General features: G+C 43.0%; 1 protein-coding gene across 2 annotated transcripts in view; it reads right to left on the reverse strand.

Annotated features, from left to right (window-relative positions):
* The window catches only part of BRINP1 (BMP/retinoic acid inducible neural specific 1), a 95,410-nt gene that overhangs the window by 50,948 nt on the left and 24,680 nt on the right, over positions 1-19,782 (reverse strand). For both annotated transcript variants that reach the window (XM_006265526.4, XM_019475922.2), the window contains exon 2: positions 14,588-14,855. In XM_006265526.4, the coding sequence (XP_006265588.1) occupies positions 14,588-14,805 (218 nt within the window). In that variant the 5' untranslated portion in view covers positions 14,806-14,855. The remainder of the gene's footprint in view (positions 1-14,587; positions 14,856-19,782) is intronic.

A 19,782-nucleotide genomic window follows, 5' to 3' on the forward strand; every position in this document is an offset into this window, starting at 1 on the left:
AGCCCAGGGCTTCAAAAACCCATTCTGATGACAACTTGTTGGAAACAACGTATCTCCATACCACTTTTCACTGACTACAAACAGAATATTTGGACAAAATTTCAACTATCTTTGAACTATACCTCCAACTATCCTTTGCTTACTGGTATTCTCTCCTTGCATTGCTGTTTGGAATTTGGGGTAGGAAAAAATCCCAAAACTCAAAGGAAGCTTTTTTTTTTAATGGAAATATCTAATTTATATAAATTATGAGGTTGGTTTTGTTACCTTATTGGGTAAGCTTTGTAGCATTATGATCAACCTCAAGTGTTCAAAACTAAGCATAAGTCAGGATCTAAAAAATTAAGACAGTGCCTTAACATTCAGGAGACTTTTAAAAGATAACACATCCTGAGATCTTATTTGCCATGTGGTTTCAGAGAATGTAAAGGTTACATTTTCAAATTGTTCCTCTGCAAATACAAGATCTTTTAAGTTACTTGGAAAAAAAATAATAAGAGTTTAGATTCTCACGTAATTACAGAACTCCCCTGAGCTGGGGCTTCAGTGAAGACATCAACTATGCAAATCTCAATGAAATTAAGAGAGTTGGCTTGGCTGGTAGAGTGAACCACTACAGAGCAGATTTCAAATGTTAGATGCTAACAATGAACTATTAGAAGTCTTTCATGGAGGGGAAAAGAACTGGAAAGAAACTGGCTTGTCATTTTGCTTAGTGAATAAATCTGACAATTTCATATTCTGCTCACGGAGAGAAAAAAAGGCAAAAGGCAAGGAGCGTGTTTTATTTTGGCTAGGGATTATTCTTTCAGCTTTAACCAGGGACAAAGCTAACAACTGCCTTCTCTTTCTCAGCCTCTCCACCTCACTCTCAACCACACAACACATTTCCCTCTCTGCACAAAGCTCTCTTATTAGTGCTGCTCAGACTGTAAGGCTGAACTCCCAAGGGAGAGCCCAGACATTTGGAGGAGAGTAAAAAGTAATGTTCTTTCTGTTTTTTGCTCAAGAGCTGGAAGCTAATATTGAAATATTTAATGTTGGTTACTCAATTGGCAGGTTTTCAATTGCTGAGTGGAAAGGAACCAGTAGGAAAGGGAGATAAAAAGGGAATGTGCTGTGCTGCATGCGGGATTAAAACTCTTGGCCCAATTCATTCTCCCTTCTCTTCCTGCCCCTCCACCTCAACTCAACACTGAATCATGGTTGTTGTGAGAGGCTGGAGGGAAGGAATAAGTGTAACCTAGTGGTCAATGTATGGTGCTGTCTCCTTTGCTTGACCCACAGAGGATGAATCTACTACAGTCAGCCACCAACTATGGAGTCTGGGTCTTTAAATGAAATTTTAATTGCTGATGGTTTTATCTTTGGAGGTTCCCAGTTCAGTACGTGGCATGTCTTCCAAGATGGTGAAGTCTCTCTGTCTCTTACAGAAGTCCTTCCCAGAGCAACATCCCTTTGAGCTTGCTTGCAGGGAGTGTTATCTTGCTAGTCTCCCTTGGAAATGCCTTGCTGTTCCCCAATGTTTGCATAGGTACGGGTCCATCAGCTCTCTGAACACCAGCCAGTAGAATTGGTGAGGGGTGTACGCTCCAGCCATAAAAAGACAGAGCAAAGTCATCTCCTTTCCTGAGCTAGGGAGCTCCGGAGGAAAGCTGCTTTTCCCACTTCTCCCTCTGAAATAGTGCGCTTTCACACTGCTGTTTATAATGGTCTCTATCTAACCAGCCTATTGCCTTTAAGAATGTATTAGTAGGAAACCAATGCTTGGTATCACTAACTAATTGCTGAGCCCTTACACAAGCTATATTATCAGAAGTCCTTTGGCCCACCAAGGCAACTTGTGAGTCATGTACAGCAGGGGAGGAAGGCCTGGTATTTTTCTAATTAGTGGCTGAATAATTTAGCAGTGTTTGGTGTGCAGCAAAGACACCCATCCTGGCTGACTGAGCATAGATCCTGTAGTCACTCTGGGCCAGCTGCTGAAGGAAAGCTCATGGGAGGCAGTCGCACACAATTATAGAACCTGTTATATTGAAGATTAGAAATCAGACAGGTTCAAGATGGAAAGGCCAATTGAAATATAAAGTTCATTCATCACAACTTGGCCGAGGCAGAATTGTTGCTAAACTCTATTCTCCCAATGACTGTTCTCCAGGATGACTTCTACCCTCTAATACTGTTGTTCGGTAGGAAAGGGGCTTCTTTTCTTGCTTGATTTCCTTGCCAAATATTCAGCATGCATTTTAACTGGCTTAATTTGTTCCCCTCAAAGACAGGTATGGTATGCACCCGTGGAAGGAGGAAGAGCCAGGGCCTTAGACGCATTTGTATCAGGGATTCCCAGGTAAGAGTGAACCTATGGTGGAAACCCCTCCCCACTTCAGCATCTGCCAAAAGGTTCCCATTTCTCCCCAGGGAGGAGGCTTGTTCAAGTGATGGTTAGACATAATGTTTCCTCCCTGGTTCCAAAAGTTGCTGTCCCTTCCACCGCTGAAAGCTGTCTGCAGACTCAGACACATGCTCCATTAGTTACAATTGGGTCATGCCTCCGTGCTTCCTTTTAAATCCTCAGGGCTACAAATAGGGTTTGTTGTTATTCGGTGGAGGTTTAATGAAAACTCAGAGTCTGATGTCATCACACAGCTCTAAACAGGATCCTTAAGCAAATACTCATTGTTTTCTGTTTTCAGTCATGCCTGTAGTTCTAAATCATTCAGGCTTTTTTAAAAATCCCATACCTTAAACCAGCCTTGCTCACAGCTATCTTTATGCCAGGCCATGAGGTTCACCTAACAAGAGAGACCTCTATCAGGTCAGGGAAAAAGAGAATTCCCTTATACAGGGCAAAAATGGAGTAACTGCCTCTCTGTTAAACAAAGTGGCTGGCATCTCAGCCAGGACAGCTGCAAAGAGGTTGGTAGGGAGAAGGACCCAGCAGCCTCCTGCAGTCTGCACTGCACTGCAGTCTGATTCTGTATGAGGCAGGCTCAGGGAATGCAAATGCGCTCAGATCTGCCAGCTCCGACTCTTCCCACCCCCCTATCAACATTTCTCACCTGATGGGATTTATTTAACCAGCAAAAATGACTCCCTGGTGAAGTCAGCCTCATTGCAGCCTCCTGTAAATATCTTATTGTAAATGACTGTGTTGGTGTGAAAGTCTTTGAAGCAAGATGCATGTAAAATTGTGTCTGAGTGCTGGTGACAGAGAGCTGGCAGGGCACGTTCAGTTATACAGACCTTGGTCAGTAGCTAACAAAGTCCCTAGTACAGAGCACTGGCACAAGATACTTGCCATATAATACCCCTGCCAACACCTTCAACAGAAACCATAATCAGCTCCTTAGTAGAGGTGCAAGCAGTACCGATCTGCAGTGATGGTTCCTCCTATTGCTGCCTAGATGCCATTGCACATAAGTAGCGCCAGTGCTTCTTTGCTGAAGGACGGCTTAAAAAACTTCTCCCTTTCAGCTCTGACTTCAGGTGAGGCTGAGTCCCCATTCCTGCTTTCCAAGAGTCATGTGTCTTGGTTCTGACTGAATCTGTGTTGTCCAGTTGTGGGCCCATAAGGAAACCAGCCTGAACATATTCAATTGTCTCTGTGGGGCTCATCTTCGTCCACTTGCAGTGGCTGGTAGGTGGTAGTGAGCCACAAAAAGTAAATGTTGGAACACGGGGAAATTATACGGGAATCCAGAAATAGAAAACAACTATAATAGGTATAGTCATGACATCCCTCAGTGCGCCACTGGTGCCAGAACAGAATTATTCTTTGCATCAGGAATAGGATGACTCTCGCTCTCTTTTTTCTTTTCTTTTTTTACATAACTGCTTCTGCAGAAGTAAGCATCTGCCTGTCCTAAAAGCAGAATTAAAAAACTACTTGTACAGTTGAGTGACAGCTTCTCTTTGGCTTGTTAGCCCTTCAAATGCTCAAGCAAGTGAGTGGACTTGCTGAGATGTGCACAGTAGAGCACACATGCTGGAGAAGTCTACTTGGGAATGGTAGGGAAAAGACTGGTAGCTAGAGAAGCCCAAAACACAATACACACGGAGGAGAATGGATCTCCTGTTTCTCCGTCAGAAGGTGTTTCCTGCAGGGGATGATGTGGAGAATTCTGCCCAAGAACATGTGCTTCTCTTTGGGATTAAAATGTCTTATCTACACTGTTTCTATCATGCCCCCTCCAACACCATCACAGGTTGCAAAGTTCAGATGAAGAATGATTTTTCCCCAAAGTTGGGTGAGATGTTCAGATCCAAGATTTTAGCCTGGAACCATTTTAAACCGATCACTTTTCAGCCCAAATTATCCATTAATCATCCTCTAGGCTCAAGAATAGAAAAGAGGAGGAGGACTGCAACTTTCTCTCAGATACTGCAGCTGCCACTGATGTTCGGAAACTCTTGGCATCTGAATCCAAACATAGCCAGACCAGCTGTTTGTCAAGCCCAGATGAAGGCCAAGCTCTTCAACTGTGCAACCCATCAATCACCAGGATTTTGTGAAATTTTATGCAGGCCATAGAAGGTCCCACCATTCGCCACCCCCTCCTTTGTTCTCTTTATGCAAATACATTAAAGGATATCCATATGCATGGGAATACATTATGCGGAGAATGTAACAACATTGGTCCCTGAACTGCATGAAAAATGAAGGTTGTGGATAAATGAGTGTCTACGTGATGTAATTGGCCGGTTTACGCCCATCTCCTGAATGGGTAGCGTTTGCCAAGCTGCAGTGTTAGAGCTGGTGAGACAGGAATGTAAATCGAGATTCCCTCGTAAAGTTACGTAAACGTGTATTAATGTCATTTTTAGATTAACATTTACATGGAAGAGAACACTGGAAGGTTTCATTGTTTACATGCATTATGTAAATTGATTTAAATTTTTTGGTTTACACACACTTATTTACAAGGTGTTTACTGATTACAAACCAATGTACACTGCTAGTTTACATGCATAATGTAAACTATGGAAATTTCATTTTTTTTCACATGCAGTGCTATGCGGATTCCCATTACTTATTCTACACAGAGTCAACAAGAGCCTCTTTTCATCTCTTCTCCCTCTGTCCTTCAGCTGCTATATTACCTCTTCTAAAAAGCCTCACCTTTGACTAAGAAACATAAAAGTTGATGTCCCCTTTAAATAGACAGAGTAAAACCTTAATATGAAAACCTAGTCTTTGTCAGAATTTCAGCAGAACTAAAAAGCTGAAGCAAAGCAAAGACAAAAAAAACAAACTGAGCCTATCCATTCATACCAGGAAATGGTCTTTTTAATACTATAGTTCACAATATATCTTTGGAGGTGGACATCTAACCTGCTACAGCAGACAAAAACCTGGGGGGGTGGGGGGGGGCATGACACAGTAACTGTCCTGCACAGTTACTCCACGTGATTGGCAAGTGCCAATCTTGGCCATCCAAGTAGTTTGGCTGAATGTGAGCATTCTTACAGCAAAGATGTGCTTGCATTGCTGTGCCCTCATCATTACTGTGCTTCCTTGCGTGCCATAGAGGAACCAGCTCCCACAACTCTGTTGTGAAGTGCATTATGGTTCTTTGTGTTCATTGCAACGAACGTGTCTGTGTCTCTAGATGAATTGTGGGAAGGGTTGTGGAGGACTAACAGAACTCAAATAGTTTAGCCTGCAAAGCCAGCAAGTTCTAAGCCAAGTTAAAGTAGAGTCCAGACACCAACCTCTGCCCCAGCTAGGGAAGCTAGTTGTGTTTAAACACTTCAGAGGTCAGAGGCTCTGTTTAGACCACTGGAGCAAGATAAGTCTGGAATCTGGGTATGTCTATGAGGTATAGACATACCCTAAGATAGGACATGGCAGCTGAGGATGAGACTTTCAGGTGGTGTCATAAAGTAGGAACTGCATCCAACTCTCAACCTGTAACAGGAGAAGGGAGCCAATGAGGTAGGTAGGTAGGTATGGGGTACTTTCTAACCTACCAGTTTGAGAGGGTCCAAACTTTTGTCCTGGAGTTTCAGATCAAATTAAAGTCCACTTCTTTTCAACATCTCTGAATCCCTCCCATTGCCTTGTGCTGTGCTGCAGTGGATGAGGAATCGATGAGGTCAGGAACATGGAACAGGACAGACCTCAGGGTGAGATGTGGTTATTTAGGCATGGGCAGGAGCCTGGGGTGTTGTTGGTGTCAAACATTACTATTGAAGAATGACAGTGTTATCCTTCCTGCAGCTTGCTCAGGGAGCAGCAATGCCACAGGCACTCATGTGACAGGGAAGTGACCAAAAAAAAGGGAAGGTGTCTGAACTGACAAGCATTATCTTGCATACTTGCCTGGGGTGTGTATATTCTCAGCAAAGCAGAGTCTGCATTTTATAGTCACCCTTTAATGACTCTTGCAAATCCAGATGGTTTGTGTACAGGAGTGAAAATGAAACCTATGGTGGAGTGGGAGTGGGCACGCTCTGACAGGACAGAGCTGTAGCTCTGGCTTCAGTTCACTCTATCACGCACCCATAACCCATGTGAAAAAAATGATGCTCAATTCTTATTTATACTGAGGCCCTTTTACACTACCCTGACACTCATAAGGGAAGTAGACTATATTTCCCGCCTGTGTTATGACCCCTTTGCAGTGCCAGGAGGACATAGAAGGGTCCGACTTTACACGTGAATCAAGTTCTTGGTGCTCTGATGCTTATCTCTATGAAAGGACACAAAGCTGACTACTTGGATGGGTCATTGCTCTCCTATCCTAGACATCCACATACTTCCTAAATCCATGCTTGATGCTGCAAATTAAGGACAGAATTGCCTCATCCTCATGTGGCACGTTTCAGGCAAAAAATTCCCATTATTTTACAAAGCTGGGTATCACTAACTCTTTAATGTGCCAGACCATGCTCTTAGATGGGCTGTCAACAATGGAGGATGAATCTACATCTTACGCTTCGAAAAGCATGAGCTTCTACTGCTTGAGATAAAAGCGGTAGCAGACTTCTCATCAACCTCTCTCTGTGGTCCTGTTACCACTAGAGGCAGATGGAGTGCCACGTGGACTGGCGGCATGCTACATATGGATAGGAAACACGAGGCACAGAGCAGTAAGGTGACTCACCTAGCATTACTTACAATAGGTAGTCAATTTTTTTGTTCTATTTGCAGTAAAATCTGTGTTGTACTAGACTTTCTGACATATAAGAAAGGACAGCCACTGTCATGAGGAACTTGGGACTCTGAAGATGGATGGACAGGCAAATAGGCAGAGGTAAGAGAAGAGGAACAATAACAAGGATTTTTTTCTGGGCAAATCAGCAACTATAGACAGCACAGTAGAAGCAGGTTTAAGGAAAGAATGAAAAAAGGAGAGGAGAAGGGATTTGGGGATGAGTTTGGGTATGTCAGATCATGCATGTGCATATGGGGATGAAATGGATGAACGGAGACATTAAGCCATGGTTGCAGTAGGAATATTTTTCATACAAGTATACTGAAAACACCCACCCCAATGAGCTATGTTAGTTAAAACACCATATCGCTGGTCTTAGCTGAGGGCTTCTGCTTGTGCAGCTAGATCACGTAGAGATCATGCTTCATACTGCAACTGCTACGGCTGCACTGGCAAGTGTTTGCAGTATAGATATCACATCACTAGACTCAGAAAGGCTGGAAATGTTGGTGGACTTCAGGGGGCAGGGGGAGCAATGGGAAGCTGAACACTAGAGGGGTTAAAATTTGTTCATGATGGACACATGGCTGTGTTGCCAGAGCAGTAAAGGGGTCTTGTTATACATCAAGAGAGACAAACTGAAGTCTTATTCCCCCTTCCAATAGGCCTGGCTGTAAAAGGAGCACTTGGTCCTTCAAGATGGATAGTCAAAGTCTAGCCTCATGTGGTCTATAGAAATGCCATGCCTTAATCCTGATACACCAATAGGCTCCTGGACATTTCTCCATGAAAGAGGTAGAAGCCATGTGACACTTTTGGTAAATAGTTTCTTTGCCTATCTTCAAAAAAAAAAATCATTTCAAGAAGCCCACTGCTCTTTGCCAGTTCATTTAAATATTGGTGAATAGTTACAACTGGTGAGCCAGAGTTTAAATTTGGTGCATTCAAGAGAACCAGAAAAGAGATTCCAAAAGTAGAGACATGACAAATATGAGTGGATCAAAAAGATGGCAAAATTGTGAGTAGGACTCAGTCTTTTTTTTCCAGACACTCTCATGCACTGGCCAAAATAGTGAGGCCAGGGATCCAAGTTCCTATCCAATTTCAGAAATACTGAGCACATGCCATACTACCATCAAACTACTGGGCTACCATCCTGGGAAGTGTTGGCCACTCTCTCACCTGTCTCTCAGTGTGGTTTTACTCTTTGGCAGCCCTAGAGCATTGAGATGAGTGTCAATAGTTAAACCATGTGACACATGGATTGTGACACATGGCATGTGTGTCTAGCTTGTGGCTACTCATTTGTGATTTGGCAAACCACTTAAACTTTTGTGAGGTGCTTTTGTGAGAGAGAATATCTTTCTATACAGTGGGTGCATCTACACATGCAATTAGTGCACATGAATAAGCTCTGGAGTTTTTTGCTCCCAGGTATGCTGTTTGAAAAATTAGCTCAGGACTTTATTGACGCACAGCCTGTGGAGCCCGGTCAGAACAGCCATGGCGGGCTGGGGCCCCAGAGGTCAGCCTGCCAGCCCAGGGCTGCTCCAATTGGGCTCAACATGTTGCAGAGGGGCTGGCTGGGGCACAAGGGTGCTTCAGCATGGGGCTAGCCAGTCTGCAGCCCCTGCACTGAGGCACCCTTGTGCCTCAAACAGCAGGCCAGGATCTACACGTGCACCACTGTATGTGAAAAAAAACTCTGCTGCAGGATAGTACTTGTATTTACAAGTTTCCTCACAGCAAGGTACAAATACTACCCTGCTATGCAGTGTATCAGTTTTGTGTGCCATAATAGGGGCACACGTGTAGATGCTGAGATGTTTACTGCACAGATAATTAGTCAACGGTGCGGTGAATGTTTCATGTAGACGTGCCCTGTTTCATTTCCTTTCCTCCAAGGGAAATTTAAGTATAAAATCTATATATTTCTAAGTCAATTGGAGCCCATGCTACATGAACAATAAAGATCATTCTTTCACTGTAATTCTCTATTTCAGGGGGAATGACATGTTTAGAAAGCGTGTATCAGCTCAGAACTGCAAGTTAGCTAGAGCTAGACACATCTCAGACCTCAAGGTTTTTCATTTGTCCTCTTAACCTAGAACGGGCATTTATCCTGTGATTTCTAAAATCACAGCTATGCTCACTATAAGCACTAAGGACAGGTGAGATTCTCTGTAGTAATTCTGTCTATTGGCACAGAGATCATGGCCAAGGTGGATGGTGAGCTATGGTCACTTAAAGTGACTATCTCATCCTGGACCGCTACAGAACCACATATCCAAAGATCTCAAAGCATCTTATGGAAATGTAATGAATTAAGTCTCATAATTCTAGGCAACTATTGTTATCTCCTTTTTACAGAAATAGAAACTGAGTCACAAAGAAATCAAATGACTTGGCCAAAGGCAATACTGTAAGCCTGTGACACAACTATGCATGAGAACCTATATTTCTTCTAGTCTTAGGGCTGAACTTTATGCCAGGTTTCCTTTCACCATACTAACTAAACTTTCTTCATGGTTAGGCTGTGGGCATGTTAAGTTCATCATATATTGTCTTGAAGAATATTGTCTCATTATTTCCTTTTATTCCCCGGTCTGGAGCCAAGATGATGACTCCTAGGTGCAATAATTAATAGCAACAGTAATCATATCAACAACAATAATAGTAATTGTAATATCCAGGCAGCCCACAGTACCCATCATCTCATCTCCATCACAATCACAGTGCATACGACAGTGATCATGTCAACTTTTCCTACCTCCTAACCCTACTATAAAACAGTTTCATTATCATGAGGCAAGCCTGATAAATGCTCATTTTTCGTCTACTGACTTTATCCATGCTGTCCGTGACTCAATGCTATCCATTTCTCCCCAGCTTCTCGCTACCTCCTAAGACCATGTCTATGGCAAACCTGAACTGAGAGGCATAAAGCAAATAATCATTTCAGTGTTATGGGAAAGTCACCCTAAAATCTTCTGGACTGTAGTAAACAGAAAACCATTCTCCCAACCTACAGAATATCATAGGGAATTATATCCCTGTGGATGCAGGAGCCTGGTTTAAATGGTATCAGGAGTTATTCTGTTTTTGCATAATTCTCCATCAGTAAATACTCTGGTTAGTGAAAGCAGTCAATGGAAAAGGAGTAAGGCGTTTAGCCTTCTGCCAATGGATGTGTGAACTTCAGCTGTGGCAGAAAGAAAGAGGCGGAAGGGTTGTTTTTGTAAGGCTGGTTGCAAACACTTGAAAATGCTGTATTTTACTGTATGTTGCTGTGTAACATTGGCAGTGGCTTTATCTCTGCGGGTTTTTAATGTAAATGACACGGTTGTAATGTGCTGTGTCCATGTTTCCTCACAGCAAGACACTCTGGGGAAATCACCACTAAACAAGTTACAGTGTTCCAATTAGGGATGGGTGAGGTCCTTTTGCCTAATTCCAAATCCATTCAAAGTTCACAAGATGCAATGACTGATTCAAATTCTAACATTATCTGGCTTTGGAGAAGCTAAGGAGAAAGGAGCGGTGGTGTCAAACCTGATGACAAAGGCAACAGAGATTGGGAAACAAGAAGTGCAAAGAGGTAAGATTTGAATGAGCCACACACCCCTCCACCCCACCATGCCAGTTCAGTCCAACTTCTAAGGGAGGGTCTTCTCTGTTTAACTCAGAGCATTGGCATCTCCCTGGAGTCACATGAGTATGAGTAATTGAGGGTCTTCCTTTGAGAGAAAAGTTAGCTTTAAATAGCAATTAAATAATATGCAAACTTCAGCTAGCTCAGAAGTCATTTGCTGAGCCCACAAAACAGCATTCGTCCACCCAAAATTCCAGCAAAGCAAAATGTTCTGGGTGGCTCGAGGGCTGTGAGTCAGATCCTTAGCTGGTACAGACTGGCAAGACTCCACAATTTCAAGAACACTATGCTGCCTTACGCTACTTGAAGATGTAGTAAAGTGGGCCAGAATTTCCTTTCTGATCAGCACCTGTTGTTGAGGCCACCTTTTCAAACAGAGCTCAGCACCCAGCCAAGCACTGGTGCAGACAGAAGTGCAGCTCCCTGCTGTAACTGCACTTCTGTAAGCGCACTTTGCAGGAAGTGTTATGAGTTATAGCGATCCCCCGGACGAAACAGAAGTTCACTGTTGGTTCTAGGGGGACGGGAATCTAGCTGTAGCCTGCCACCCGTTTCCCATAGCAATGACCCCTCCTCCCTGCGAGGCTGCAAAGTTTTCAGAATGGGAGTGGGGGGAAGGGAGCGGAGGGAATTCAGTCTGAGGGTTTTTCAGCCCCTGCTGGAGGGTGGAGTGGGTGTATTGGAGACCCCCTGAGATGGGAGGTCTCCAATACACCCACCCCATGCTCCAACAGGGGCTGAAAAACCCCTAGACTGAACTCCCTCCACTCCCTTTCCCCCCTCCCATTCAGAAAATAGCTAGAGGCTGGCAGGCAAGAAGACTGGAGTTACAGAAGACACTGTTTTGAAGTGTCTGCATCTCACCTGTCATGTAATGGAGTTCAGATTTTCACAGGATCAGCCATTTTTAAAGCTATCTGTAGCCATGCACTTGTGTTTGGTCACAGATATCAACTGCTTTCTGTGGCCAGATTGGGCAAAAATTGTCACTTCTCTTTGCACGCTTAGATAATGTCTTTGTCCTGTTCCATCAATAGGGCTTTTTTTTTTTCCTTCTACTGACTTGAATGGGAACAGAATCCAGTCCAAGGGAAGCAAACTTTAAAAACTGCTCAGCTTCCAGCAGCTCCATCTGACATATGACTGGACTGTCAAAAAAGCTCAGTTCCTTCCTAGATACCTGTATCACAGATGCATGAAAACCTGGACCTATGGTTTGGTATGTTCTGATTACTCATTCTGAAAATTTGCCCATAAGAAGATTATATATATCTCCTGGGGATCAAGGTAGGATATATGGCCAAGCTGAGAATCCTCAAATAAACCTCCAAACTTTCTATATCCTTTCTTGACCCGTGACCTTCACTGAACAAAACTTTGGTATCAGCCTCAACTCTGAGCTCTTTATCTCGTGTTTCCTGAGCCTGTGAATCTGGATGTCCCTAACTACCCCTCTGTGCCTTTGTTTCTCAATTAAAGTGTTCATCTGGGTCTTCATCACCTCACAGCTGGCTTGACTGTGGCCTCCAAGCTTCAATCTGGCCACAATGCTGTTGCTCACTGGTACAAAGAAGCAGGGCAATATCAATTTTATTCTGCTAGATATTGCTGTCATAAATGCTTTAAAAATATCATAGACAGAGAAAGACAAGCAAATCTATTACTGCTCCTCACCTACTCCTTTTAAGAGCTGGTTCGAAATACCGGTATTGCACTTTTGTTAACCATATGTGAACTTGTGGTATCTCCCACAGATTTGATTTCTCTTGCAACTCTCCTTCCTGCCATTTCCAATCATTTCATTCACAACTGGTCTGTTCTTGGGGAAAAAAAAATTCTTCTCCATTGCAACTCTTCCCATCACAAAAGTCCTCTCATCTCTTCCTATTTCCTTCAGTTGATTTCTACCTCATCTCATATATGATCTACTTATATAATGCACATCTTCTCGAGAAACCTTCTAATGCTGTCCCCATTACCACTTCTTTTTTTTCATTTTACATTATTTAATTTCATGAGTCGCTTTCTGCATAACACATATACAATGCACTGCATATTTCTACTGAACTGGTCTGTGTATTTATTACAGGCATGCATGTGCATATGTGTGTGTAAGCTATACTTGTGCATATGTGTGAGTGAGCAGAGGCATCACAGGCACAGTGGGATGCATTCTCCCTCCTGCTATAAACCAGTCTGTAGTGCAGAGGGCCATAAAGTCTTCTTACCTGGTCAGGGGAGAATTTCCCTGGCATACAGTACTGCACTGGACATCTTTTCATAGTTGTTAGGGGCTGGAATGGACCTTACAGATCATCAGGTCCAGCCCTCCTGCACTTGGCAGGAAAGCCTGCTGGGGACATATATAGGTTCTCCATTGTGGGCCCTGATGTATTTAAGGGAGTTGAAGGTGTTCCAGGAGCAGGAAAGAAATATATAGGGAAGGTTATAAAGGGGGCATGGGATGACATAAAATGGAGGAGCAGGGTCTGTTTCTTCCTCCACCACAAGTTCTAAGTAGGAAGGGCAGAATTATATCTTAAAGCTATCCGAGCTTCCACCCTGCTGTGAGCTGTGCCTTTTTTCCTGCTGTAGTTCCTGGAAGCACAGCAAGCAAGCTCAGCCAACATCCATACATTCATGTATATTTAGAAAGTGTGTTCATGTTACTATAGATCTGCAGATGTCTCTGGATCTGTGCCTGTAACAAAACAGTTCCTGTATGCACTCCTTTAAAAAAATCCTCTTTGTGCATACACAGTTAAAATGAGTTATTGAACCATCTTTATGTCAGTGTTGCATTCCTACTTGTTTGCATAGGCATGCTTATAGGTGTTGTACCTAGTGGTATGCTAAGGCTTACAGAGGTATGTGGTGGATATGCCAGTGTTTAGAAGCACAGTCATCTCTCATGCTTTTTTAAAAAAAGTTTTATGGGATTTAGTCTTTTTTCCCCTAATGCCCCAGCTGCTGCAATCAAAAGATTGCACAAGAATCTCAGCTTTCATGTTAAAAAAAACCCAAAACACAACAAAAAAAACCCCTAAGTTTCTAGCCATCTGTCTGCAAAGAAGAAGTTCTTGCAAATGTGACGTGTACAGCCTTGCAAATCAGGAAGCAAAAAGGAAGAAGCCCAGCATCTACTGTTTAGGTATTTAATATAATGATATTTAAGCTAATCTCATGATTTTACAGGCAGGAAACTGATTTGTGGGTTTTGTATGCGTTGGCAAGGCAATACTGCTAGAGGTAAATATCAGTATATGTGTATATTGCTGTGTGACACCCAGAGTACTGGTATTTATCTACACATGTATAGATATCAGCTTTTGCATGTATAAATAGACAGAGATGTCTATGCAGAACCATAGATTTTTACTTAGGTTTGTGTGCTCGTAGATTAACGTTGATGATCTTTTCCGGCAGATTAAATAACTCTCTCTCTTGCTCTCCCTCTCACTAACTCACTCACTTATTCACACACACACACACACACACACACACACACACACACAGCACTCCTCTTGCTCTATCTTGATTGTATATCACCATGGTACCTGAATGCCTCCATCTCTTACATCAGAGCTTTACATCAACTATATCTAAGTCTTTTGAATCAATTGTCATGAACCAAAGGCGGCAGATAATCAAATGCTTTCAGGCTGAATGCAGACAATGGAGGTTATAAACTAATTATTAGAAAATATCTGAACTGCAGGGGACGTATTAAAGCTCACCCTGCCTGCAAAGCTATACACACAAAATGAAATCAACATACCTGTATATTTTATATCTGGTTGTAAATCCTTGACGATGTCTTTCCACAAAGGATAAGTAGCTCCGCGAGTGGTGGAAAGGCCCCCTGTCTGAAATAAGCCAATCAAATTCCTTGGAGACATGTTGGTTGGTAACAGCTGGTTCCTGGTGGGAGGGCTGTATTATTATATGGTCCCATATAAACAGGAAGTAGAGGAACTCAACAAGCCTCCAGTTCATGCTTTTCTGTCTGCCTTTTTCCTCTCATTCTTGCTCCATTCTGTGGAGTCCTGTAAAGAAAGAGAGGAAGGAGGAGGAGGAAAAAAAAAAAAGAAAGGGAGGGAGGGAGGAAGAACGAGAGAAAGAAGTACTGGGTAAACATTGAATCATGGAAAAGTTTTAGGGTTTTCTTTTAATTATTTCAAAACCTGGCACAACATCAAAATAAAGTTAAAAACAGGGTTTGAATGCCTTCAGTCTATTTATACTATGGTTCAGGGTATCTGGTCATGTTTCATTCTTGCAGGGAGCTGTGAGTCTATGGCGCTTTCATCTCTTCTGTCAGAGCATGCATTGCCCGCTGAAACAACGAGGCCACAACCCAGGCACACCACACCCTGACTTCCCAATGACTTCACTAAGGAAGCGCTCCACAATGCTGCAGAGGAGCGAGGAGGCTGGGCGCACAAGGTGGCCGTGCCCCAGGCTTCAATTACCCATTTATTGTCCTTTTAATGTTGTGCCAGATAAATGTGTCTTCTGCTTTCATGTCTCTCTGATCTGTAATCCATACTCCATGCAATCTGAGCAATCTATAAAGACCCAGCTCTTACTTTAAAGGGTTGCCAAAAAAAGAAAGATATTAAAATAATTATCCAGTTTGCAGCAGAAAAGAAAAATCCTACAGAACTTTGAAGGATAAATATACTAAACAACTGGTTTGACAGAATAGGCCTTAATGGGTGGGAGTGAAGGGAATGCTACTGTTATTGTTATTTGTATTGCAGTATTACCTACAGGTTGTGGCCTTATTGCATTAGACACTAGGTTTGCAAAGAGATGGTTTCTCTCCTAAAGAGCTTAAAGACTAAATAGACAAGACATAGGGTGCATCTACATGAGATGCTTTAATGAGCATTAGACTAATCTAATGCACAGTTAAGTATCACTGTCTACACATATGCAGTAGATTAGTCTAATATGCCATTTTCTAGTAGATACAGATACTAGAAATCATCACATTACACTAATGCACCAAAGTACATGTGTAGATGCTGACCAGGGGCAAATTGTTCCAGGTCAGCCTAGGCAGAAGTGGGCCACAGGGGGTAGGTAGAACTGTCCCAGCTCCATCAAATGCTGCCTCCCAGCCCTTTGGAGACTAGGCCCCTCCTGATCTCCATAGGGCTGAGAGCGCTGTCCCGGCAGCAAGGCAGCTGCCCCCCAGCTCCGTGAAGATGGGAACCAGGCCCCATGCCCCCTGACAGCCCCCTGGCTGGCACACTGTAAACCTGGAGGTCCTCCTGGCTGCTGCAGGGGGGCAGAGAAGGGCAGGAGCACCTCTAGAGTGAACTGCTCCCATCAGGTGCATGTTCAGATGTGTGCAGAGACACAGTTTAATGTGCCTGAATTTTCTGCGCAGAAAATTCAGGCGCATTATTTGCACGTGTAGATGCTCCCACTGAGCATCCCTAAGTAGCACTGAGCCACACTAAGTAGCACTGCAGTGAATTGTATACGTTTCCTCAGCATGTGGGCCTGGCACCCCGAAATAAGATTATTTGGGCATCTGTAGTATGGTGCTGGGTGTGCACCAATAAGCTCTTTACCTGACATGCACTACTTTGCATCCTAGGGTTTAGCAGACAGAGCAGGTCTGTTGTGCTTCCCCATTATATAGTCCTTTAGAGTAGACTTGCCCTCCTTGAACAAGAAGGGAAAGTGAATAAAATAACTTGCCAAGAGATACGCAGCAGACAAGTAAAACAGCATGGAAAGGGACCCCAATCTCATGACTCCTAAGCCAATGCCCCAGTCACTAGCTAATTCTGCTTTCATAGCTATACACTGCTTTGGAAAGGCTCCCTTTTGAAGGATGCTGAGCAACTACATTGATGGAAGATGAATGGAGTTATCAGCCCATTGCTAGCACAGTTTTAAACCTTCTGTTTCATGATAAAGATACAAGGAAGAGTGTAGAGATGAATACCAAACTATACTGTCTATCACTACCTAAATATGTGTCTACACTGCAATAACAGTACTAGATACTGTACTTGACCTAGCTTTAAAACAGGCAAGATAGAGCACACTAACATCTGTACCACCATAGATAGATTCCTACTCCTACTCTACATTACGCTGTACTTCACTGGTTTCTATGACTTCAGTGTAGAAGAAATCAAATTCCTTGTATCCCAGATGAACAGGGTCTTGTGGAAGCAAGATGTATATGGGCGCACCTGTACCTAGATGTGTACGATTGTGATTGGGGCTCTTATATGTGTGCCCCACACATTTACAACATCCAGTGTGCATGTGCTGTTGTCTATCTGCCTTGTGTGACTGTGCTTGTAAGATCCAAAGTGCCTGTGTACTATGTACATGTGAGTCCAGATTTATGAGATCACAAAGGTGTTTGTGTGAGTGAGAGGAGGCTATGGCACGTGATTGTGAGCATACACGTGTTTTGTGAGGGTGTATAAATATACAGAGTGTGACTGTGGGTTGATGTGTTGGTGTGTGTGTGCGCTGGAGCATGTGGGTGTCTGCACGTGTGCACAGCATGTGTTTGCATTTCTATAGTGAGCTTAGAAGCACATTGGAAAATCTAATTGTTTCAACCTTTTTCAATCAGCTTTTAGAGGAAAATCAGAATTATACGAAATGCAATTAATATTGTCCCCTGATAGATTTCTTTGCTGGACAGGTATGGATCTCCTTCAAGTAGCTGGAATGGAACAGTTTTATTATATAGCTTTATGGACCTGAAAGAAGAGGAAGCCCTGTGTACTGTTTAAATTACTGGACTGGAGACCTGCATTTAATTCCTGACGGTTCCATTGCCTCATTGTTTGACCTTGAAGTCATCCCTTTTCCTGCTCCATGATGTTAAATGTGAACCAGTATAATACTACAGTCATGAGGACCTTATAAGTACTTAGACTGCCAGGCATGCTAAAAACATGTTGCAGGACAGTCCACATGCCAAAGAGACTGCAAACTATGTAGATGGGCCACAGAAAGGGTAGGGAGGGAAGCAGAGGCAGAGAGCGGTGAAGTGACTTGTTAGAGGTCACACAGAAGGATGGTGACAGAGTTGGAAATACAGCTTTGGTCTCATGTATGATTATGTATGATCTTTCAAACACTTGCTAAACATGGCTCTTTTGTGACATAGATGATAGTTAAAAATCAAGACAGATGGAGAAACAGAGGTGGGGGAGCAGCGGCTGTCAATGGCTACCACAGTTAGAGAGCATCTATTTATGCATACAGCTGTGTAGACATACATTAACAGGAAACAATCTTCGGTTCAAATAAAATATAAGAGAACAATTGCAGGGAGATGCTTGATTAAAAAAATGAAAATAGGTGAAGCTTAAATGAAATAGTCAGGTGTGATTTAAAAAAAAAAGCAAATAGAAAGAATGCAGCTATTATCAAAGCAAACAGCATAATAAAGGATCCCTCCCATCCCAGCAAGACATACTGTACACTCCAGACAGCACAGAAACATGGTCTTTTAATTTGTGTTTTCCTGTTCTCCTCTCACTTATCTTCTTTGGTCCCATTTGCTCTCTTTCCAGGTTGTAGATAAAGCTGGTCAGTATTTCTTCTAAATTTTGATGAACTTTGGCAAAATATTCCCTTTCCCCATTCTTGTTTCACTGTTTCTGCTAACCCTGCTAATAAAGCATCTTCAGGCAGGAAACTCATCTTCCTACAGCACCCAGTATGGGTCTTTTTGAGCACTGACCACAATAAGAATCAAAAGAAAAATGAACAAATTGTCCCATGGCTTCGTGGGATTAAATGTTGGAGGGTGGATGAGAAGAATTTAGGCATTCCTAGCTATATTTTGGCCCAAGGGTCAGAGTCAGGATTAGAGCTCAGAAGCATAAAGCAGCCCTTCTCTGTACAGCACAGATCCCTGTTTCTTCACGTTGCACTCTGTGAGAATATATACAGCACCGTCCCTCTCCATTAGTTGAGCATATGCATTAGAGTCCAATAACGATCAGCTGTACTGCACACACAGTCCCAAGTATCCCTTTTGTCTGTTCATTAGACCCCTTAGTAATTGCCACCCTCATTAGCTGTCCTGAATCAGTTTTCCTTTAAGCATGCTGACTTCTATTGAATTCCTATTGTAAGGAGACAATGGCATTAAGTATCAAGGTAGAGCAATGCCTTACCTCCAATTCCCTGTCCAGTTCAATTGCACTCTGAAACACTAAGTGGGAGGAATATAATAGGTTTTAGCAAAATCACCAGTCTATGATCTCACATAAGGATGGTATTGACAGCCTCTGTTCACCAAAGATGGCACTCCAAAAGAGCCATCCTTAGCCTCCCCAAATTCCTAAACATGTATCCATAAGCCCATCCAGTCATCACTTTCCAAACTAATCAGCATAGGAGCTATATTCCAGATGGTCAGAAGAAGCAGATGTCTTGGCTTTTAAAGTGGACTGGAAGTAAAAGTGGGAAGAATGGGAGCAGCTCTTGGGTCAAAAGAAGAAGAGAAAACAGGACTTTCACTACGAGCCTGGACAACTATATCACGATCAAGTTAAATTTTTTATTACTGTCTCCCCCCAACCCATAACTGCTGCGGAGATGTTGCTTGTCATTAAACATTAATACATACCACAAGGTTAGTCCCTGTGGAACCTGTAAAACCTACTAAGTGGGATTATTTTGTGTTTAAGGCAATATTGCGAGGTCTATTAAATCCAATGGCTAACAGCCTCAAATTTCAAATTACTCTGTTATGGCATTCTGGAACTGCACTGATGCTGTAGATAGTTTCATAGTTGGTAGGGTTGGAAGGGACCTGAGCCGATCATCAAGTCCGACCCCTTGCCATGGCAGGAAAGAGTACTGGAGTCAAACAACCCCGGCAAGGTGTTCATCCAGCCTCCTCTTAAAGACCCCCAAGGTAGGAGCGAGCACCACTTCTCTTGGAAGTTGGTTCCAGATCCTAGCCGCCCT

Source organism: Alligator mississippiensis, chromosome 12 (assembly GCF_030867095.1).
Source record: "Alligator mississippiensis isolate rAllMis1 chromosome 12, rAllMis1, whole genome shotgun sequence".
NCBI classification, from domain to species: Eukaryota; Metazoa; Chordata; order Crocodylia; family Alligatoridae; genus Alligator; species Alligator mississippiensis.